The sequence below is a fragment of the Castor canadensis genome, chromosome 3, assembly GCF_047511655.1.
Source record: "Castor canadensis chromosome 3, mCasCan1.hap1v2, whole genome shotgun sequence".
NCBI classification, from domain to species: Eukaryota; Metazoa; Chordata; class Mammalia; order Rodentia; family Castoridae; genus Castor; species Castor canadensis.
In genome coordinates this window covers 8,477,842-8,501,724 of record NC_133388.1, presented here as the reverse complement: position 1 = coordinate 8,501,724, position 23,883 = coordinate 8,477,842, and the positions used below count along the sequence as shown (strand labels likewise).

Sequence of the window (23,883 nt, the reverse complement as noted above, 5' to 3'; positions counted from 1 at the left end):
TTTATTACCTTTTCAAAAAATCAACTTTTTATTTCATCATTCCTTTTGGATTTTTTTTTAGTCTCAATTTTGTTTATATCTGCTCTGATCTTTATTATTTGTTTTCTCCTACTAATTTTTTATTTATTTTTGCTTTTCTGTTTCCTCCAGTAACATCATTAGGTTGTTGATTTGAACTCTTTCTAATTTTTTTATGTAGCACTTACTGCTGTCATCTTTCCTCTTCATATGACTGGTGCTGAATCCCATAGGTTTTGGTATGTCATGTTCCATTTTCATTTTTTTCAAGAAAATTTGAAGTTTCTTTCTGATTTATTTGTTGACTCATTAGTCATTCAGGAGCATGCTATTTAATTTCCATATGTTTATAAAATTTCTAAAATGGTTCTTTTTTTTTTTAGTTTTATTCCTTTGTGGTCAGAAAGGATATATGATATAATTTTGAATTTTTTGAATTTATTGAGACTTACTTTTGGCCTAACATATGGTCTATCCCAGAGAATGCTCCATGTGCTGATAAGAAGAATGTACTCTGCAGCCGTTGGATGAAATGCTTTGTAAATGTCTTTTTGATCCATTTGATCTGTAGTGAGTTTAACTCTGATGTTTCTTTGTTGATGTGGGGGGCGGGGTGGGGGGCGGTAATCTGTCTATGGATGAAAGTCAGGTGTTGAAATCCTCATATATTACTGTGTTATAGTCAATCTTTCCCTGTATATCCTATAATCTGTTTTACATATTTGGGTGCTCTGCTGCAGGATGCACTCATATGCACAATTGGTATATGCTCTTGTTGAAGTGATCCTTTAATATTATATAATGACCTTCTTTGTCTCTTTTGCAGTTTTTTACCTAATTTCTACTTTTTCTGATATAAGTACAGCTACTCCTGCACAATTTTGGTTTCCATTTGGGTGAAATATCTTTTTTCCATACCTTCACTTTCATCTATGTTTGTATTTACCAAAAAGTTTGCTCATCTATTCTGCCAATTGATTAATTGTGGAATTCAATTTGTTTACATTCAATATTACTATTAATAAGTAAGAGTATACTCCTGTCATTCTGTTAATTGTTTTCTGGTTGTTTTGTATTTCTTCCTTTTCTTCCTTTTTCTTTTTTTTTTTTGAGGGGGGGCGTTGAACTCCGGGCCTACACCTTGAACCATTCCCCCAGCCCTTGTGTGTGTGTGTGTGTTTTTTTTGAGATAGGGTCTTGCAAACTATTTGCTCAGGCTGGCTTCAAACTGCGATCCTGCTGATCTCTGCCTCCTAAGTAGGTAGGATTACAGGCATGAGCCACCGGCACCCAGTTTTCTTGCTTCTTTCCTTCCTTCCTTTTTTCCTTCCTTCCTTCCTTCCTTCCTTGCTTCCTTCCTTTCTCTCTCCCTCCCTCCCTCTCTCTCTCTCTCAGTGGTACTGGTTTTAAACTCAGGGCCTTGCATTTGCTAGTCAAGTGCTCAACCACTTGAGTCACAACCCCAATCCTTTTTCTGCTTTAGTTATTTTTTGGATAAAGTCTTGAGTTTTTTCATGGCGTTGACATTGAACAACAGTCCTACTATAGTAGTCCTCCTATCTACTACTATGTCCAGCTTTCTATTTTTTGTTTATCTTTGTGGTTTTGTGGTATTGATAAGGTTTGATTCTCTTTATATGTTATGTATCCTCTAGTGAGATTTACACTTTTGAATTTTTTCATGTTAGTAATTATCACCTTTTTTGCTTATAGGCGTAAGATTCCCTTAGCATTTGTTATAAGGCTGATCAGGCTTTGCTTCTCTTGGGAAGACTTTATTTCTTCATTTTTGAAAAATAGCTTTTCTGAGTATAGTAGCCTTCTTTGGCACAATATGCAGTCTTTTACGGTCAGATCTTTCACTTGGTATAACATTTCTGAGGTTCTTCTGTTTTGAGTAGTTTATTTCTTTCAATGCTGAATAATACTCTGTTATATGGATGTACCACATTTGGTTTATTCACTCACCAGTTAATGTACATTTGGCTATTGTTGTTTTAGTTATTATGAATAATGCTTCTGTGACTATCCACGTGTAAGTGTTTGAATGAACATATAGAACATACGGTTTCATTTCCCTTGGGTACATACCTGGGAGTGAAATTGCTGCCTTATGTGGTAAATTTCTGTTTAGCTTTTTAAGAAACTGCCAGACTATTTCCCAAAGAGGTTTTACCATTTTACATTCCAATCAGCAGTGTATAAGGGTTCCAGTGTGTCCACATTCTGGCCAGTACCTGTTATTGACTGTTGTTTTGATTGTAGCATTTTTTTGTGAACGTATTGTGATGTCTCACTGTGATTTTTGGCATTTTTATTAGCATAAATTAATTCTGCTGTGAGGCTTCACTATAATTCCACACATGCACATGATGTACTTTGAATTCATCTGCTTCTCCGTGATTTTAATTTGTATTTCCTCTATGACTGGAAATGTTAAGCATCTTTCCATGTGGCTATTGGCCATTTGTGGTTTTTTTAGGGCTGGGGGTGGAACTCAGGACTTCACACTGGTGAGGCAGGTGCTCTACCACTTGAATCATGCCCATGCCCCCACCCTTTTTTGAGACAGGGTCTTGCTTTATGCCAGGCTGGCCTGGATCCTCCTTTATAAGCTTTCCTGTGTAGCTGAGATGACAGGCATAGGCACCATGACCAGCCATTTGTTGAGATGGAGCCTTGTAAATTTGTGGTTCTCGAACTACAGTCCTCCTGATCTGAAGCTTCTGAGTAGCCAGGATTACAGCTTGAGCCACTGTGCTGTCCCACCCATTTGTATATCTTTAATGAGGTACCTGTTCGCATCTTTTGTCTATTCTTATGTATCTTGCATATGAGTCCTTTATCATTAAATATAATAAAAATAAATAATTATAAAAATGAAATGCAAATACACCCACTTTTTTAGTAGTAGTGATAAGCAGGCAGAATTACCCTGTTAAATTGCTATAAAAGGTTCTAAACACTTGTTTTTAATTTCTGTTGCATTGAGAATCTTCAGTTTTATCTATGTGATCAGCCCACCTGTTGACCTTTTAATTTCAGATTTTTTTTTCATTTCTGGAAGTTTTATTTGATTCTTTTTAAAATCTGAGGTATTATTTTTAAATGTCCTATTCTCTTGTACTTACCTTTGAACCTGTCGTTGCTCTAGGCAAAGCAAGTACAGCTGTTTTACGGCTTGTGTTAGGTAAAGACCAGCACCTGCACTTTGTTCACAATGCTGTGTATGTATGTATTTATTTATTTATTTGCGGTACTGGGGCTTCAACTCAGAGCCTTTACCTTGAGCCACTCCACCAGCCCTTTTTGTGATGGGTATTTTCTTTTTTTTTCTTTATTCATATATTCATATGTGCATACATTGTTTGGGTCATTTCTCACCCCTCCCTCCCTGCCCCCTTCCTCTCCCTTCCACCCCCCTCGCTTCCAGGCAGAACCTGTTCTGCCCTTTTCTCCAATTTTATTGAAGAGAAGACATAAGCAATAATAAGAAAGACAAAGCGTTTTTGCTAGTTAAGATAAGCATAGCTATACGGAGAGATTCCTAGCATTGCTTCCATGTACAGTTTAGAGACTGAATTGATTCATCTCTACCTGACCTCTTCATTACTTCCCGGTCACCTTCCCATATTAACGTCTGTCACTTTAAGGTTACTGTATTAGCTCCTCTGCGGTGGGCACATCAAACACGTTCAAGTTTTGGGCTTCCTACCTATCCCCATTCCTCCCATATGTGCTCTCCCCTTGTCATGTGACCCAAGTGCAACAACATTACTGCCTTTGCCCTAGATCTAAAGTCTGCATATGAAGGAGAACATATGATTTTTGGTCTTCTGAGCCTGGCTAACCTCGCTCAGATAGATGTTCTCCAGTTCCATCCATTTACTTGTGAATGATAAGATTTCATTCTTCTTCATGGCTGAGTAAAATTCCATTGTATATAAATACTACATTTTTTTAATCCATTCGTCAGTAGTGGGGCATCTTGGCTGTTTCCATAACTTGGCTATTGTGAATAGCGCTGCAATAAACATGGATGTGCAGGTGCCTCTGGAGTAACCTGAGTCACATTCCTTTGGGTATATCCCCAGGAGTGGGATTGCTGGATCATATGGCAGATCTATGTTTAGTTTTTTTAAGAAGCCTCCATACTGTTTTCCAGAGTGGTTGCACTAGCTTGCATTCCTACCAGCAGTGTCTGGGGGTTCCTTTTTCCCCCACATCCTTACCAATACCTGTTGTTAGTGGTATTTTTGATGATGGATATTCTAACAGGGGTGAGGTGGAATCTTAGTGTGGTTTTGATTTGCATTTCCTTTATGGCCAGAGATGGTGAGCATTTTTTCGTGTGTTTTCTAGCCACTTGAATTTCTTCTTTTGAAAAAGTTGTGTTTAGTTCAGTTACCCATTTCTTTTTTGGTTCATTGATTTTGGGAGAATTTAGTTCTTTGAGCTCCCTGTATATTCTGGTTATCAGTCCTTTGTCTGATGTATAGCTGGCAAATATTTTCTCCCACTCTGTGGGTGGTCTCTTTAGTTTAGAGACCATTTCTTTTCTTGTGCAGAAGCTTTTAAATTTTATGTAGCCCCATTTGTCCATCTTTCTCTTAGTTGCTGAGCTGCTGGGATTCTATTGAGGAAGTCCTTGCCTATACCTATTGCTTCCAGAGTATTCCCTGCTCTTTCCTGTGCTAACTTCAGAGTATCGGGTCTGATATTAAGGTTCTTGGTCCATTTTTAGTTGATACTAGTACAGGGTGATAAACATGGATCTAGTTTCAGTTTTTTGCTGGCAGATAACCACTTTTCCCAGCAACATTTGTTGAAGAGGCTGTCTTTTCTCCATCATATGTCTTTGGTGCTTTTGTCAAAAATAGGGTGGACATATCTGTGTAGATTCATATCCGGGTCCTCTATTCTGTTCCACTGGCCTTCATATCTGTTTTTGTGCCAGTACCATGCTGTTTTTATTGCTATTGCTTTGTAATATAGTTTGAAGTCAGGTATTGTGATATCTCCAGCATTGCTCTTTTTGCTGAGTATTGTCTTGGCTATTTGCGGTCTCTTGTGTTTCCAAATGAACTTTAGGGTAGATTTTTCAATCTCTGTGATGAATGTCATTGGGATTTTGATGGGAATTGCATTAAACATGTAGATTGCTTTTGGTGATATAGCTATTTTTACTATGTTTATTCTACCAATCCATGAGCACGGGAGCTCTTCCCACCTTCTGTAGTCTTCCTCGATCTCTTTCTTCAGGGGTTTGTAGTTCTCCTTGTAGAGATCATTCATATCCTTTGTTAAGTTTACTCCTAGGTATTTGATTTTTTTTTTTGAGGCTATTGTAAATGGAATTGTTTCCATATATTCTTTCTCAATTTGTTCGTTGTTGGTGTATAGAAAAGCTAATGATTTTTGTAAGTTGATTTTGTATCCTGTCACCTTGCTGTAGCTGTTTATAGTATGTAGGAGTTTTTGGGTAGAGTTTTTTGGGTCTTTAAGATATAGGATCATGTCATCTGCAAATAGGGATATTTTGACAGTTTCTTTACCTATTTGTATTCCTTTTATTTCTTCTTCTTACCTAATTGTGCTGGCTGGGAATTCCAGGACTATGTTGAATAGGAGTGGGGATAGTGGGCGCCCTTGTCTTGTTTCTGATTTCAGTTTTTCTCCATTAAGTATGATGTTGGGTATAGGATTGTCATATATAGCCTTTACAATGTTGAGGTACATTCCTTCTATTTCTAGTTTTCTTAGAGCTTTTATCATGAAGTGGTGTTGGATCTTATCAAAGGCTTTTTCTGCATCTTTTTAGATGATCAAGTGGTTTTTGTCTTTGCTTCTATTAATGTGCTATATTACATTTATAGGTTTGCACATGTTGAATCACCCCTGCATCCCTGGGATGAAGCCGACTTGGTCATGGTGAATGATCTTTCTGATAGGGAGATTTGGTTTGCCATTATTTTATTGAGGATTTTTGCATTGATGTTCATTAGAGAGATTGGCCTATAGTTCTCCTTTTTGGAGAAGTCTTTGTCTAGTTTTGGGATGAGTGTAATACTGGCTTCATAAAATGAGTTAGGCAGTGTTCCTTCCCTTTCTATTTCATGGAAAAGTTTAAGGAGATTTAGTATTAGTTCTTCTTTAAAGATCTAATAGAATTCAGCTGAGAACCCATCAGGACCTGGACTTTTCTTTTTTGGGAGACTTTATTGCTGCTTCAATTTCATTTTGTGTTATAGATCTATTCGGGGGATTAATATCCTCTTGATTCAATTTTGGGTGGTCATAAGTATCTAGAAATTTGTCCATTTCTTCAGTATTTTCAAATTTATTGGAATATAGGTTCTCAAAGTAGTTTTTAACAACTCCCTGGATTTCCATGGTGGTTGTTGTTATCGCCCCTTTTGCACTTCTGATTTTACTGATTTGGGTTTTTTCTCTCCTCATTTTAGTCAGGTTTGCCAGGGGTCTGTCAATCTTGTTTATTTTTTCAAAGAACCAGCTTTTTGTTTCATTGACTCTTTGTATAGTTTTTTTGTTGTTGTTGTTTCTATTTCATTAATTTTGGCCCTTAGTTTTATTATTTCTTTCTTTCTGCTTGTTTTGGGTTTTGCTTGTTCTTGTTTTTCTAGAAGTTTGAGGTGTAGCATTAGGTCATTGATTTGAGATCTTTCTGTCCTTTTAATATATGCACTCATGGCTATAAACTTACCTCTTAGGACTGCCTTTGCTGTGTCCCATAGGTTCTGGTAGGTTGTGTTTTCATTTTCATTAACTTCCAGGAACCTTTTAATTTCTTCTTTTATTTCATCTATGGCCCATTGATCATTGAGCAATGTGTTGTTCAGTTTCCCATTGTTTGCATGTTTTCTATTGTTGTTTTTGTTGTTGAGTTTTAGTTTTAATGTGTTGTGATCAGATAGAATGCATGGGATTATTTCTGTTTTCTTATACTTGCTGAGGCTTGCTTTGTGCCCTAGGATATGATCAATTTTGGAGAAGGTTCCATGGGCTGCTGAGGTGATGGGTATTTTTGAGACAGGGTCTCACAAACTATTTGCCCAGGACAGCTTCAAACCGCAATCCTCCTGATCTCTGCCTCCTAAGTGGCTAAGATTATAGGCCACTGGCGCCCTACCTTATTTTTTATTTTATACTGGTCATTGTGCTCAAATATTTGAAGTAAATGGAAGCTTAGAATGAAAGTTCTTCATAGGAACTTCATAGGAATTTGTTAGGTTTTTTTCTGTGGGTTTCTTTGCAGTACTGGGGTTTGAACCCAGGGCTTCACACTTACAAAGCAGGTGCTCTACCACTTGAGCCATGTCTTGAGTCCATTTTACTGTAGTTATTTTGGAGCTGGGCTCTTGAGCTGGCCTCTAACTGTGATTCTCCTGATCTCAGCCTCCCAAGTAGCTAGGATTAGAGGTGTGAACCTCTGGTGCCCAGGTCAGGATTTGTTAGTTTTTTAGCTGAATACCTGGGGGCATGTTTTGCCAGACACTTGTCAACCTGGTGGAATACTTTAAATCATAACCCTGATTTATTAAATTAGACAAACCAGTTGTTCTGCCCAGAGTCCCACTTGCCTCCTGAGGCTCCTGTAAATGGAAACTCATTTGGCAGGAAGATGTCAAAAGTGATGCTATATGACTTAGGGGTGATGTCCTCATTGTGGGAGATACGGCATCTCTGGTTGCCTATCAGAAGTGAGGCTAAATTTTACCACCGAATGAGAGGATGACAGTCTCTGTTGTACAGTTCCATGTCTCCCTTTGTATTCAAAATCTTCTAGTAATAATATGTGAGGTAGATTCTGGCCATCAGCCGTATGCTAATGTATTAAATAGCTATTGCTAATCCTTGCCTGAGTCAGTAGTTGTACCAGTTAATCTGACATTCTTTTTTCTTACCAACTGGTTATATTTTCCTCCTGGAAAAATAGGATAAGCATAAATACCAGTTTCTCCCAAGTGGTGACAACATAAGCTTTTTTCTGACCTCCTTATGAATATCACTCTGGACTAATGTATTACCTTTAACTTATTTTTGATTCCTTGATTGCTGACACAATGAGATGTCCCCCAGGTTCATTTTGCACCTTCTCTGCTCCAGACCTAGAATCAGCTATTTTTCAAAGAATTCCTTTCAGTGCTGATTGCTATTGGAGACAAAAATCTGAGAGCAGAGGTACTTACTGGACTGGACTGACATTGCTTTCAAGTCCTTTCAGTGGCGCAAGCTAGCGTATTCATCGTATTTTGGTGGTAGTGGTAGTAGTGATAGAGAGTTCTTTTGGGGGTTTTGTTGTTGTTTGTCAATACTGGGGTGTGAACTCAGGACCTTATGCTTGCTAGGCAAGTGCTGTACCACTTGCACCACGCCCCAGCCCTTTTTGCTTTAGTTTTTTTTTTTCAGATAAGATCTTGCACATTTTGCCTAGGCTTGGCTTGGACCATGATCCTCTTCCTGTGATTCCTGGATAGCTAGTATGACAGGAGTATGCAACCATACTTGGCTTGTTTGTTGAGATGGGGTCTTGTTAACTTTTTGCCCAGGCTGGCCTTGAACCATGATCCCCCTGATCCCTACCTCCTAAGTAGCTGGCATAATACTGTGCCCATCCATAGGTCGCTTTAAATCATGTATCTGTATTGATATTTTCAATTCAGTTTTAATATTATAGTGCTTTCACTTGTTTCTTGGATTTTTAGCTTTAACTCTTTGTCTTACACTGAAAATCCTGATTTCTGACATCATTGATTGTAATTATGGCTATATATTCTACTAAAACAATACCAGTGTCAACAATATTGACATCGTTAATGACAGTTGGAACTTTGAATTTCTCGTCTGATTACAGGAAAAGCTGTTGGCATGCGTATTGGGATCCCGTAATTTGAAAAGAACCTGTGGGAGAGTTGGTGTCTTAGGATGCTGACCTTCTCTTGTCTAGGAGTGTTTTCCAAGGCCACTTGATTCTGTTAGGAATCTTCTCCAGTTTCCCTCAAGTGGGTTTTGTAGACACTAAGTTAATACCCAGCTATTCCATTATTATTGCTGCTGTAAGTAGGGTCTTCTCTTCCATGTGTCTGGTTTCTACAAAAGCTGTTGGTGTTAATTCTTGTTTTCATATCATGCCTTTTTGCTGAATTATCCCACTGGTCGCAGTAATTTTTCAGTTGATTGCTTTGGGTATTCTGGGTATCTAACTATATGATCTGTCCACAAAGATCATTTCACTTCTCAGTTTCTAATTCTTATACTTCTCATGTCTTTCTCTTGACTATGCTGATTATTCCAGTAAAACATTACATAGTAGAGTGTGAGTAGCCGTACTTGCCTTGATCCTGACATTAGTGGGAATGACAGGCATGATTTTTAACCACTGTTTATCATTCCCTTCCTTGTGTGGCCCAGGTTTTCAGCTATTATAAATAATGCTCATATGTAAACCTTTTCTTGTCATTGTCTCTTTGAAACTTTCCATAAGCTAGATTCAAAGAAAAGAAGTAGTGGATCAAAGAGAATGAGTTTTTGAGAACCCTTTATAGATATCATCCATACACCTTCCAGCGAGGTGCCACCGTAAGCATGTATTGCCAGAGCAAGGGAAGTGCCCTCCCATGGCACCTTTCCAGTACTGGGACATTTAAAACTTTCATCATGTGCTATGTAGAAAGCAGTACTTCACGTTTTCATTTGTTACCAAGTTGAATGTAGTCTTTAGGCCGACAAATCAGAAGACTTTTCTGAATTAGTCCATTCATTTGGCATTTTTAGCCTGGAAGTATTAACTGTTGAATGAAGCGACCATTTTTTATGACTTATGGGAGGAATACATTAATCATAACTTTGCTTCTTTTACAGGAAGGATTGAGGTACTGGGGGTTGAACTTAGGGCTTCATGTTTGCTAGACATGTGCATTACCACTTAAGCCACTTCACCTGCCCTTTTTGCATTGGTTAATTTCTAGATAGGTCTCACTTTATTCCCAGCAGGCCCCAACCACTATCCTCCTGTTTGTGCTTCCCCCCGAGGGTGGGGATGACATGCATGTACCACTGTGCTAAGCCATCAGTTGAAATGGGTCTTGCTAACTTTTTGCCCAGGCTGGCCTCAAATCTAGATCCTTTGGATCTCTGCCTCCCAAATATGTCTTTGTTTCTTGGGACTATTCTTCCTGTTTTACAAAGGAAAAACCAGTAAGAAGCCAAAGTTGTAATGGAACAATGTTAAATTATCAATTAACTAGAGACCCTGGCACAAGAGTTGTTAAGCATTGGGCCTTTGTAAAAGAAGTTGTTGCATTATTGCTGGGAGAATTTACTTAATTCTCTTAGATTGGTTTTTGAATGGCAATTAACTGTTTTATATATCTTGCCCTTTTTTTGTGAAAATGCAGTACTCCATTCACTCTCATTCATGGTTTATTTTCCAATGTAGCTGAAAGTTTTGCCATAAAAGTGCATGTTTTTACTGCTTAAGATGAATTATGCATATAGTTACAGGAAGTTTGGCCTCTTGCCTATTCCTCGAAGCAAAATAGAGTATAAGAAAGTTACGGGTGCTTGGTTGCCCTTACTCTGGTCAGCTTGCAAAGAATGAGGCAGGGAGCCCTGCTCTCCTGAGTCCTTTCTTCGTGACTGCCATCTGGTCCTCCTTCTACCACTGCCTCAATTCTGTCCTCTCTGACTACCCCAGCCCCTGTGCTTCATGAAGCAGGCCCAGACCATAGCAAATGCCTCATTTCCTGTGCTGATTACTCAGAACGTGGGGAGGTGATCAGCAGGGTGACCAAAGCTGGCCCCTGCCCTCTGGGCACCATGGTGCCTATAGCTGCCCTCATACAGTAGCTGTGCTACAGAGGTGCAGCCATATCCATGCCATGAGTAATTGAGAGCTGGCTGCCCCACAAGTTGCCCTTCTCCCACAGCCCTCTAGCTACAAGCATGTCCTTTGAATCACTCCAGGGGTCAGCCTCACCCCTCTCTGGGTAGCACCAGGGGTTGTGGTTTCTGATCACCAGCTATGATCTCATGTTCACATCAGTATTTAGCTTAGGCTTCTGAACCCCTCATCTGAATTTTTCCCAGTACCTGGAATTCATCTTATTATCATACACACATTCTCCCTCCCTCCGCACCCTCTGCCTTGGACATTCTACTCTCCATCCAGTCCCTCTGGTTAGAGACCTGACTCTCCATGACACTCTGTCCTCTCCAGAGGCAGCATGTCCTGCTACTCAAGTGTTTCCTGAACTGCTCTGGCACAGCCCTTCCTTATCTTTTTTCAGTTGTGATAGAATTTATATAGCATAATACTTATCATTTTAACCATTTGTAATTCAGCAGAGTTCAGTACATTCATAGTGCTATTTATCTATCACCATTGTCTGCCCAGAGCTCTTCCATCATGGCCAACAAAACCTTTGCCCCACAAAACAGCAAGTACCCCTTCCTCCCCCCAGCCCCTGCAACCTCTACTTTACTTTCTGTCTGTAGAATTTGATGACGTCAGGGACCTCATATTAGTGGAAATCCACAGTATTTGTCCTCCATCTCAATTCTCCCTTCTCCCCTGGATGAATACTTTGGTTGCAGAATACACAAATTATCCACTCATTGCATGCCAGCTGTTGTCTCAGTTGTCACCCCAGGCAGGAGATATTGTGTGTGTTCTTGTTACCTATTCTAGTGTCTGCCATGGATCCAGGAAATGCACAGTACATTCGCAGGAGAAATGAAAAGCCCTCTCAGCACTCTACGTATCCTTTCCCTGGCCCTTCATCATTCACAGAAACTGTTGTGGTGTCACCTCTCAGAGTTGTTAGGCCCAAATGGCTTACTGCTTCCTTCACATTGTTCCCTGTTCGGGTGGTTCTTGGAAAGTGAGATTGAGTGCTCTGCTAACCTACTGCAGGGTTACTAGGGGTGTAGGCAGATTAAACAAAACAGTTGGCATGGAAGCTCTCAGATACATTGATACTTTCTGCATTTTTAGCTGAAGGAAGGGGTGAGTGTTTGCTTTGATCCACCAGCTCCAAGAGTATAAAATTGAGCCCAGGTCTGGACATAGGACCCAGGGTAAGCCTTACCTTGTCTACTCCACTTGTGCACGCTGAGCGGCCCCATGGCAACTCTTACCATTGCTGTTTAATCACACATATGACTTTCTCAAATCAACAGGGCCACCACTGTCTGCCCCTTTGTCCTTGCTGTTGGCAGGCAGAGCTCCCTGGCAGCCTTTGAGCATAGCTGAGTGTTAGGTGCCTTTGATCTGTCTAAGGAGAAAGTCTATTTTAAACTGCAAGAAAGTCAATTTTTTTTATTAGATTTCTTACTCAATAAAACATACGTCATCCATGCTCATGCCATTTCCAGGCTTTTTGTTTTTTGAAAGAAAGCACTGATAGCTTGGTGTCAGTATGTTATGACTCTAGTTCCACAGGTCTCTCTTGGTGTGAAACACCAACTGTCTGTTAATTGCTGTAAAACTTCTTCACTAAAATATAAGCATATTTAATTTGCTTGGAAAAATAAAAGAGAAAAAACCTTTAGCCTAATTTAGAAATGAAAATTTGAGAGTTTTATCAGAAATATTACCTAGAAATAAAGTCAATGGGATAAGTTTACGGGCAGTTTGTTTTTAAATAAAGAACAAAACAGTAGTTGAGGGACCAGAGAATAACTTTTATATAGTTCAGAGATACCATACTTGTAGTGTGTTCAAGGAGGATGCAATAAAAGCTGTGCTCGGTTTGCCTGTTTCCTGTAGAAGGTGCACAGCACTAAGCCAGCCAGCCACCTGCCTTGGTATTAGCTATAGCCCAGGAGGAGTCTGGAAGCATTTTGTGAGGCCAGCACAGAAGGCAATGTGGCTGGTCCAGAGTGTCCACTCCTGCAGCCAGCATGGAACAGGGTGTTATTCCAGGGATATGGGAAGCGCTGTCAAGATGATTTAATGGCGTGCCCCTCTTCATTATGAGCTACCAGGAAGAGACATGAGGCATAGCAAGAGGGCTTATCAGGCCCGAGTTGGGTGTTACTGCTGGCTTCATTCATTCATTCATTCATTCAGTACATGGATGGAACACCTCGGCTGCCAGGCATTGTCTGGGGCGGGGCCAAGGGAGAAATCCTGTGGTCCCAGCTCTTTTAAGCCCAAAAGAGAGGTAAAAGGAAGGCTTCCCAGAGGGGATAGCCTAAGTGGAGGCCCCTTGAGTGGTACTGTGGCCAAAAGATCTTTCTGAAACATTCTTGATGGATGACAATGTGTTTTGAGTGGTATGATGCCCCTGCCTTTGGCCCCTGCTGGATTGGGTTATGTTTAATGACATCCTGTGCTCTCCACTTCAACTCAACAGGGGGACCAGAATCCATTAGTGACACATAGCCTCTTTATAGCATGTTTTCCCCCTTTTGCAGGTGAGGAGAGAACCAGCCTAAAGTTGTTCAGGTTAGCCACTTTCCCATTGATGAGCTGGTCCCTCTGTCCAGCCCCTCCTGAGCAGGTAATAAAATCTGCCTGGGTTGAATTTGCAGAATGCTTCTTTCATCAGGGCTGAGACTCCACTCCAGAGACCATTTGGCCCTGTGCTGACCTAGATGAGCATAGAGATCCATGCAAAGGTGACAGACTCATGGTAAAATGTTCATAACTGCTTCTTTGAGACACAGGCACTCAACATCCTACTGAATTAAGTTTAGTTTTTCATGCCTGACTCTGACTAATTCTTGTTTATGTCTTTTTACATATATGGCCTCATTTCTCCATCACAACAATTCTTTTGTATCAGATTTCCTTGGTTTCCATCACAGCCCTTTCCCTGTTCTTAGCCTGTACCTCAGAGGCAGCATTCACTAAGAGATTTTGCCTGCTGAAAGTTAATCTATATCTCTTTTTAAAAATGGTTAATTTTAAATCTCATAAAAATAATATGTGCTTGTTTTAGTAACGCTGAAAAATAGGAAAATTTGTAGAAGAAAAATCACCTATAAACATACCACTCAGCAGTGGTCATTGTTGATACTTTGGAGTTGATTCTTTTTTTGGATACTGTTTCTAAAAAATTGTACACTGCCCATTTCACTTATATTTCTGATTTATAAATGTGTAAGTAGTTTTAATGGTTGTGTAAAATTTCACAGTGTGTACATGTGATAGTCCCTTCGACATTAAGGAAATTTACAGTATTTTAGCAGTGCCAGGGTTTGAACTCAGGGTTTCTCGCTTGCTAGACAGGCACTTTACCACTTGAGCCATTCCACCACGTTTCAGCATTTTAGAACCACAAATAAAATGTGATGTCCTCAAAAAGAATAAAATATTAGGGAATTAACCTTACCAAAGACTTAAAAGACTTGTGTACTGAAAACTACAAAACTTTGCTTAAAGACATTGTGTTAGACTTTTTTTTTACTGTGACAAAACAACTTAAAGGAGAAAGGATTTATTTTGGTTCATGGTTTCAGTCCACAGCCAACTGATTCCATTGCTGTGTGCCTGAGGCAAGGCAAGGTTCAACATCATGGTTGGGAGCATGCAGTGGAGCAAAGCCACTCACTCATGGGGGACAGGAAGGAGAGGGGCATGAGACAGCCCCAAGGACACAGCCCCTTCAGCAAGGCCCCACCTCCTAAAGTTTCCATGCCTCCTAAAATAGTGCCACTACCTGTGGAACCAAGCCTTCAACAATGGGGAACATTTCATATTCAAACCAAAACAGGAAATAAAGACAACAGCAATAAATGGAAGGACATTTCATGCTCATAGATTGGAAGACTTAATATTGTTAAGATGTTAGTACTGCCTAAAGTGCTCTACAGATTCAGTGTAATACCTATCAAAATCCCAATGATGTTTTTTGCCAAGAATAGAAACATCTACCCTAAAATTCATAGATGCTCAAGGGACCCCAATCTTGAAAAAGAATAATAAAGTTGGAGGACTTATGCTTCCTGGTTTTAAAATTTACAGCAAAGCAACAGTAATCAAGACAAGTGTGGTATTGCTGTACAGACAGAGATATATGCCAGTGGAACAGAATAAAGAGCCCAGAAATAAACCTCTGTGTGTGTGCTAAGATCATTCAATGTGCGAAAAGACAGTCTCTTTAAAAAACGGTACTGGAAAGTGGATATCCACACAAAAAAGAATGAAGTTGACCCTTTACCTTATACCATATACAGAAATTAACTGAGATATCAGAAATCAAAGTCCTAAACATAATTATAACTAAAAGTGGGTGCTGTAATTAAATTGTACATGTAATGGGTGCTATGACTGAAAGGAATTAAATGTGAGATAGTGCTCACATTTTTAAAAAAATTAGATTTCTAGGAATGGTGATACACTCCAGGCTGCTTGGGAGGTGGAGATCAGGAGGATCATGGCTTGAGGCCAGCTTGGCAAAAAGAGACAGCCCTTCTGGACAAACAAGCCAGGCATGGTGGCATACACCTATCTATAATTCCAGCCGATGCAGGAAGTATAGGTAGGAGGATCATGATCCCAGGTGAGCCCTGGGCAAAAAAAGCAAAGAGACTCTACCTAAAAAAATAACTAAAAGCAACAAAGAGCTAGGAATGTAACTCAAGTGGTAGAGCACCTGCCTAGCAAATGGGAAGCCTGAGTTCAAATCTCAGCAGTACCAAAAAAATAAAATAAAATGTAAAAACTTAGAAGGAAACATAGGGGAAAACTTCATTACATCACATTTGGCAGTGATTTCTTAAATACAACAATACAATTATAGGCAGCAAAAATAAAAATAGATCAATTGGACTACATTAAAATGTAAAACTTTGGTGAATCAAAAGGTACACACAGAGGCAGAGTGAAAAATGCAAACTACAGAATGGAGGAAAATATTTGCAAATCTCATATATGATAAAGGATTAATATTCACACTACCTAAAGAACTCTTACAACTGAGCAAAACAAGAAGAAAGTTGACTTAAAAAACACATATGAAAGACTTAACTAGGCATTTCTCCAAAAATATATACAAATGTCCAATAAGTCCATGCAGAGAAGTTCACCACCACTAATCATCAGGGAAGCACAAATCAAAATGACAGTAAATAGTTCGCACTCATGGGGAAGGCTACTATTTTTTTTTAAGCAGGAAATAGGCCAGATATGGTGGTGCATGCCTGGGTACAAGGCCAGCCTGGGCAAAAGTTAGCAGGACCCTATCTCAAAAACAAACCATGCATGGTGTCTACTCAGGAGGTAGAAGCAGGAGAATCCTGGTCCAAGGCTCACCTGGGCAAAAGTGTGAGGTCCTATATGAAAAACCAACTAAAAGCAAAAGGACTTTGTGGGGAGGGGGCGGGCAGTGCATGGCTTAAGTGCAAGAGCTCTAGCCTAGTAGCCTAGCAAGGATGAAGCCCTAAGTTCAAGCTCCAGTACTGCGGAAGAAAAGGAAAGAAGGAAAGAAGGAAGGAGGGAGGGAGGGAGGGAGGGAGGAAGATGGCAAGTGTTGTTGAGGATGGAGAGATGGGAAACCTATTCACTGTTGTTGGGAACATAAAATGGTTTACAATCACCATGGAAAGCAGTGTGGGAGTTCTTCAAAAATTTAAAAGTGGCACTGTCATATGATCCAAGAATTACACTTTGGAGTATATATCCAAAAGAATTTAAAGCAGAGACATGAATGTAGTTAATGTCACTTAACTATAGATTTGAAAGTTGTTACGATGGTAAATTTTATCTTATGCATCATATTTCCACACAATTTAAAAAATATATTTTAAATGTGATGCTCATTCATGGCCATTACATTTCCAGAATGGATTCCCAGAAGTAAAATTACTTAGAAAAGCATCTTGATACATATTGCCAAATTATTCTCTGAAATGATAAGAACAGTTTATAGATTGGTTGTCAAAGTCCCATCAGACCTTTACCAGGATGGAGTATTTATCATTTAAAAAATCATTGTGATTCCATGAGTGAAAAATACTCTTCCATACAATTACTGGTCATTTATCGTTTTTTTTTAATTTTTATTTTATTCATATGTGCATACAATGTTTAGGTCATTTCTCCCCCCTTCCCCCCGCCCCCTCCCTTTCCCCTCGCTACCCAGCAGAAACTATCGTTCTTTTATGAATTGAATCATTTAAACACTGAGGGTCTAATGTTGTTCTAATCAGTTACAGTAATATTATTGCTTTGCGTTTTGGAGGAACCATTACAGAACTTTGTAATTTTTTTATGGTCAGCAATATCCCTTAAGGGTTTGTTTGGGGTTTTAATTATTTTTCTATTTTTTATAATTTGTGGACAAAAACCATTTAAAACCTATATCAATCCTTCTGCTCATGGAATGAATATATTCTGCAAAGTACTCATTTTGAATGTTTTGCCATTAGAAGTTTTGAACTAAGAATACTATAAAAGTGAACCCTCATGCCCATCACCCATCTTCTGCAATTATGGATTCATGGCTGATCTAGTTTCATCTGCAATCCTATCCATTGGCCCCTTTCCCGGATTATTAATTTTTAACTTTTTATTATCATATGTTACTAGTACAAAGGGTTCGAAGTTTTTAATGTCCTTTTCTACCTTGAAAATTGATACTCACTTCCCTTCTGAAAGGAAGTGGTTGTGATTTACCTGTTTTACCCATCTTAAGTTTTATTTTGATGTGAAGTAAATAGACTTAAATTGTCTTTTCCCACATGTAGTTAACCAATTTTCTCTCCCAAAATAACTGGCTGGTTTTCTAGTTCTTTACCCTCCCGTTGATTTGGGATTTATTCTTTATCATAATATTACATCGTGTAAATATATTTATTGGTTTGGGGACTGCACTTCTGTTCCCTTCACCTGCCTCTTATGCCTGCTTACACGGTCTTTAGTCTATGTATCTTTGAGTTTGGTAGGACTAGCCTTTATCATTACAACTGTTCTCATTCTTCCTTTTTATTTTCCGAGGTGGATTTTAGAATAGTTGTGCTGACTACCTAGAAAAATAAAGAGGCCCAGCTGAGTTTTGATTAGAAATACTTTATACCTATAAATTATTTGGAGAAAAATTAGCATCAACATATTTACAGTATTATGCTTCCAATTCAGAGGTATACTTTCTATTTATTAGTTAAAATCTTTTTTCTTTCTCCTATCTGTATTTTAGAGTTTTTGTTTGACAAGGTCTCTATGTACCCAGGTTGGCTTGAACTCACTGTGTAGCCCAGGCTGGCCTCAAACTCCTTTCTCAGCCTCCTGAGTGCTGGGAACACAGGGCTGTGCCATCACACCTGACTGTAATATGTTTTATCAGTGATTTCAGATCACAGTCTTTGAGTTTTTAAAGAACTACTTTATATGCATACAGTTTCAAAAGAGCATTGGGGAAAATCACTAATAACGTTGAGATCCTTTGATCTGAGATCATTAAGAAAAATACATCAAAAAGTGTCTTCACTTTTTCTTTGCCTTCTAATCTGTCTTATTTTATATAAAGCTTCTAGGAGTCTCTCCATATCTTCTGGACTCCAACTCATCAGCACAGCCCTAGGATAGGCTCATCCCCCCATCTCATCTCACATGAAATATTAAGTTATTGGCAGGCGGGAATCTGTCTTCCTCTCTAAAGCACAGACTGCAGCAAGCATCTGCTTCTGGAGCCTTACCAAGCTCCTGAGGTCCTCATTCCTGATTATGTCTGAATCCATCTGCCATTGCTCCTTGGACAAGGAGATGATGGTGAGTGGAAGTTAGAGCCTCACCCTCTGCACTGCTAGTCTTGGTGGCTGGTGGTCACTGGTCACCTTCTCATGACAGACACAGCTGAGGGGTCAGTAGAGAAGTCCCCAGAGACACGTGGGCAGCCAGAATCTAAATTCATGTCACCTGACTCAAAGCATAGGTCTTTTTGTTTAGCTTGCTTCAGGTAGCACTGCCACCAGGGCAGGTGTGAGGCTAGCAGTATGCACAGGTGGGCAGAGTACCGTCAGATGACTCCACTCTCCAAGTATTGTTAGTCATAATCTGCAAGGGCTGAGGGTGTAACTCCATAATGGAGCCCCAGCAGCGCAAAATAATGGTAACAACAATAATAATAATCTGGCTGGCTGAGGGAATCAGCTCTAGGGAAAAGGGGAGCAAGGGTTGGATTTGGTTTGGGTTTTTTCCCTACTTATCTTAACAGCTGTCAAAACAGTAAAATCTACATTCATTCTGTTTTGTTTTTTTTAGATGGTCTCTGTTGTTGCCCAGGCTGGCCTCAAGCTTGGGATCCCCTGCCTCAGCCTCCTGAGTGCTGATATGTACCACCATGCCCAACAAAATCTACCTTCTTACTGGTGAGGGAGGATCTGATAAGCACACTCAAGTGGTTATATGTGCTTGCATGAAGAAGTGAAGACGTTTTCAGTTCTGCCAGAGATAGTCCTTACATTTTCTTTTCATTTGTGCAAGCATTAACTTTTCCTATGGAGTTATCTCACCACCATTTTTCCATTTAATGCCTTTGTAAACTCCCACAGCCATGTGGCAAATATTTTAATTTGTAGCACTTTCTACTATTGAATATAAGCAGCTTTCATTTTCCATATAATTGTTTAAGTGTAATTTTTCCAAGAAAAAAATCTAGGTCTCAGGAGGAAACCAGTGTTTGTGATTCTAAATTCATAAATTGCTTATTGGTAGCGAGAAAGTTGAACAAAAGTCCTTACTAATAAATTGTAATCGTGTAATATTTAAATAGCCATATGCTTAAGCAACAACAAAAAATTCTGGGTTGCAGGAGTGCTACATATGATTCAGATTTTAAAATAAGTACAACTAGAAAGTGGAAAGGTCCCCATATACAAAGTACCACTGAATTTGGGGCAACAGTGAAATACTAAAATGTAAAGTTCACACAGAACATACATGCAGACACTTCCTCTTTCATTCTTTTTTTGGTAGCTCTGAGAGTCATTTGTTTACAGTCTGACCCAGGGTTGTAGCCTCCATTCTCTACCCTTGAGAGCTGAAATCTTTGCCTAAAAGTTATTGAGAAATAAAGACTGCAGAAAGCCGGAAAATGCCCAGGCTTTTAATACACACTGACAGCCAAACAGAACGCTCTTTCCGTTTGCAGTTTTTTCAGTGTCATTTTAAGTTGCAGCCTCTGGCCAATCAGCAAGCTCCATGCTCGCTGACATCACGAACCAGCCAGTTCCCTCCAGCTGCAGAGAGGTTCAGTTTGTCTTTTTTTTTAAACTAAAATGGAGGCTGGTTTCTTGCCTTAAGGAGTACACCGCCTTTCCCGCTGGAGTCTAGATGTTGACATGTAATAAGGCGGGCAGCGGGATGGTGGTGGATGCGGCCAACTCCAATGGGCCTTTTCAGCCCGTGGCCCTTCTCCATATTCGAGGTGAGTTATTGTGTGTTCCACTGACCGGAACCTTCTGAGGGTAGTTAATAAATGGCTATTGTGCTTCAGATAGGAAAAGCAGGAAGTCCTTTCAGCAGAATTTACTCCACTGCGCTGTTGGCTTCACCCAAGCAGGTGGGGTGTGTCACTGCTGTTCAGCATTTTACAAACTACTTACAGAATTTGAGGCTCGAGAGAGGCCTTGCATGCATAGTTCAAAAGCTGGTTTTTCTGCTTTCTGCTCGCTCTCCCATCCCCCTTTCAAAGCGGTGCTGATGTCAAAGGATGTGAAGTCACTGCCCGGCGAGGGTATTGGGTGGGGGTAGGAAGGAGAGGCGGGCTAGACCAAGCCTGGCCAAGTTGTCTGTACGTAGAGTTTCTGTTACATCGATGTTGCTTAATATTGCAAAGGTTTTGCTGGGGACACATCTCTGAATTGAAGATGAATTGCAGTCAGAAAATATTTTGAATTGATTAGAAAGGAACTCCTTTTAGAAGGACTTGCATTCTTGCCATAGAGCCTAAAAGAGAGATATATTTGTGCTTTGAAATACTGAAATCTGGGTAGGGGGAAGTCATTTTTAAATGTTAGCATTTTCGTGGAATATTAGGGAAACAGTTTGTATTTGCAAGGGTTCTTTATTGCTATTTGGCATTAAATTTTAAGTGGCAACAAGTTTTCAATGTGTCGATCACTATTTTGGTAATTATAGTTTGCCTCTTTTACAGTTTGTAAGTGTTTTGGGTTTGAAATTTAGTTTAAAGACAGTTACTGTTAGTTACACTGTAGGCATCACGGTGTAGTACATATTTATTCTTGGTTGATGTCTTAAGATATTTGTTATGTAAATTTTTTGCTCATAACTGGGTGAAAGAGAAAATGGGTGTAATTTTAAATGTATACTATCACATACAAAACAGTTCTTCCTGTCAGAATCTCCTGGACCCAAATTAAGAAAGACTGGGGGCTAGACCTTAGGTGACTAACAGCCCCTGTGGCTAAAATGCCCAACAAGGTTTTTCAGCTCCTAGCGTCTACCTAGGGAGATAGAAGTACAGCCAACCCAGCCTGTTGAATAAAATGCATGTTGCCTTTCTCTCAAAACCCCTGTGATGAAGCTGGTGGAAATCAATACCCACAATGACCAAATTGTAAGACAGGCCATGAATTTATTGTTTGCTCATGCACACAGATAGCATTAGGTGTTTTAACTCCAGGACCCAGGTGGGCCAGAATAAAATATAATTGTTTGGATTTTTGTTAAAACACTAGCTAGTTAGCAATAAAATAATTTGATTGCGTATGAAATGTAAATTTTCATACATTAACGGTACTATATATATAGTATATACGGCAGATCTTTTGGCTCTTGAGTCTTCTGGTTTTTATGGGATACCTAACAGACTAGTTTTCGAATTATGAATTTAGTTTGGAATTTTTTTTCCTGTTGGTTGTTCGCTACATAATCGTGGAGGAAAAAGTAGTAAAGTGTATTAACCTGAAAGAGACTTGTGTTTTTAAGAAGGGATATCCTATAGGGACCTAAGACTTCTAATTCAGCAGTGGGAATAGTTTCTAATTTTAACTCAAAAGAATTCTTGATTTACTCATGAGAACTTCTTACAGAAAACATATTAATGTGAGATTTTGTAAAATATGTTTTATTTATTGGACTCTTAGGTTCTTAGTCAATTTAACCTCTGACTAGCAGCTGTTGTGTGCCAAGTGCTGAGGGTCTGAGCTGATAGTTTGGTGGGAGAGAGCCAGCTCTGGTAGAGAAGGGTGGTGGAACTCCTTCTAGGGCTGGGAGCTCTGAGAGTGCCTGGGCCGATGGGGTGCTGGGATTGGGAAAGGGGTGGCCACTGGGTTACCTGGTTCACTCAGCCCTCCCAATTAGGGTGAGGGGTAGTTCACCCAGAAGGAAAAATAATTTGCTCAAGGTCATATTGTCCTTTAAGTAGTGGGGCCAGAGTTCAACATAGATGATTGTTTTGTTTTGTTTGGAATCTTCAAAAAAAAAAAAAAAACTTGGGTTGAAAGTGTGGCTCAAGTAGTAGGTAGAGTGCCTGTTAGCAAAGGTGAGGCCCTGAGTTTAAACCCTGCTGCCACAAAAAAAAAAAGAAAAAGAACTCAATTTAAAATAAGAATTTTGTCTGTTTATAGAACATTTTGCAATAGTTTTTTGTTTTGTTTTATTTTTTCCCAGTGCTCTATCTTGTATTGGTTCAGTGACCAAAACTGCATGGCTGCACCCAGGTTTGCTTCTCACTCATTATACAAACACTGTATTTGTCACTCGGTACCATGTTCTGGGCAAGGTCCTAACTTGGAATATGAGCAAGCACAGTGGCCCAGCCTTCATGGAGTTGATGGTCCTCTGGGGGCGCAGGACAGTCAAGTAAACAAATAAATGTGATGGCCAAACAGATTTGCAGGCACAGTTAGTTTGATAGTTATTGTCTACCAGAAAGTGTAGAACTTGTGATTAATACTGCAAATTAGCACGTTCTGTAAGTTTGAGTGCAGACCTTCCTGTCTATAGAAGGAAAGAGACTGACCCAGAATTTGATGGCTATAAATTTAGCTTGATGACTTAAATCCTGTACTTCCAGTGCTGTCCAAGAGAACTCCCTGCAATGGTGGGAATGTTTTCTGTGCTAGCCTCTGTGTTAGCCACTGGCCACATGTGACTGCTGAACGCTTAAAATGTGCAACTACGAAACTGAATCTTTAATTTTAAATTTAAATAGTTACACATGGTTATTGTATTAGCTCAATTCTAGATTGATATTGGCAAACTTTTTTGGAAAAAGGCCTGGTTGTAAATATTTTTGAATCTGTGAGCAAAAGGAGCTGTAGAGTAACCAGTAAGTATATCTATGGTCCAGTAAAGCTTTATTTACACAAACAGGTGGCAGGCAAGGTGTTCTAGGTACCAACCCTGTTCTAGGCTAGTCCTTTATTTTTGAGTTACTGTGAAGACCAGTGAAATGTCTCCTTGGAGGCTTTCAGTACTGCCTCCTCTCCTGCCCACCATGACTGGGCCCAGGGAAGACCCAAGTAGATTTGGTGACTAACACCTCCTCTCATCTGGAGCTTAGCTTGCCCACCTCAAGAATTAGGTTTCAAGGCAGTGACAGCCCAGCCAGAAAGATGTCAGTGGCCAGAAGGGAAGTTAACAGCCTGAACATCTTCAGCTGGCTTCTATTCCAGGCCTCCAGAAAACTGTGAACTGCTCTCACCTTGTTCTAGTCATCAGTAAACTCGTCTGGTTGGTGAGTCTTTGGAGGCCTGGTGGGAAGCTGGGGAGCAAATCATGCTTTTTATGGAAGCCTGTGTCTTCTGGGAAGTGGAGGTCTAATTATGAGAACCCTGTTTTGTCACAAATACTTTCTGAGTCACCAGTTGGTTGGTCTTCGCCTCTCCAATAAAAAGTTAGAGAAAAATGTGCAGGAAGCCAGTGAAGAAGTC

General features: G+C 39.7%; 1 protein-coding gene across 7 annotated transcripts in view; it reads left to right on the top strand.

The window, feature by feature from the left end:
* The window catches only part of Ppp2r5c (protein phosphatase 2 regulatory subunit B'gamma), a 144,623-nt gene that overhangs the window by 27,762 nt on the left and 92,978 nt on the right, over positions 1-23,883 (top strand). For 2 of the 7 annotated variants that reach the window (XM_020178855.2, XM_074067147.1), the window contains exon 1: positions 20,195-20,411. The exons of 4 other annotated variants lie outside the window; for them this stretch is intronic. In XM_020178855.2, coding sequence (XP_020034444.2) covers positions 20,318-20,411 — 94 coding nt within the window. In that variant the 5' untranslated portion in view covers positions 20,195-20,317. Of the gene's footprint in view, positions 1-20,194; positions 20,412-23,883 lie in introns of those variants that run through there. One more of the 7 variants, XM_020178859.2, reaches the window with a different exon arrangement.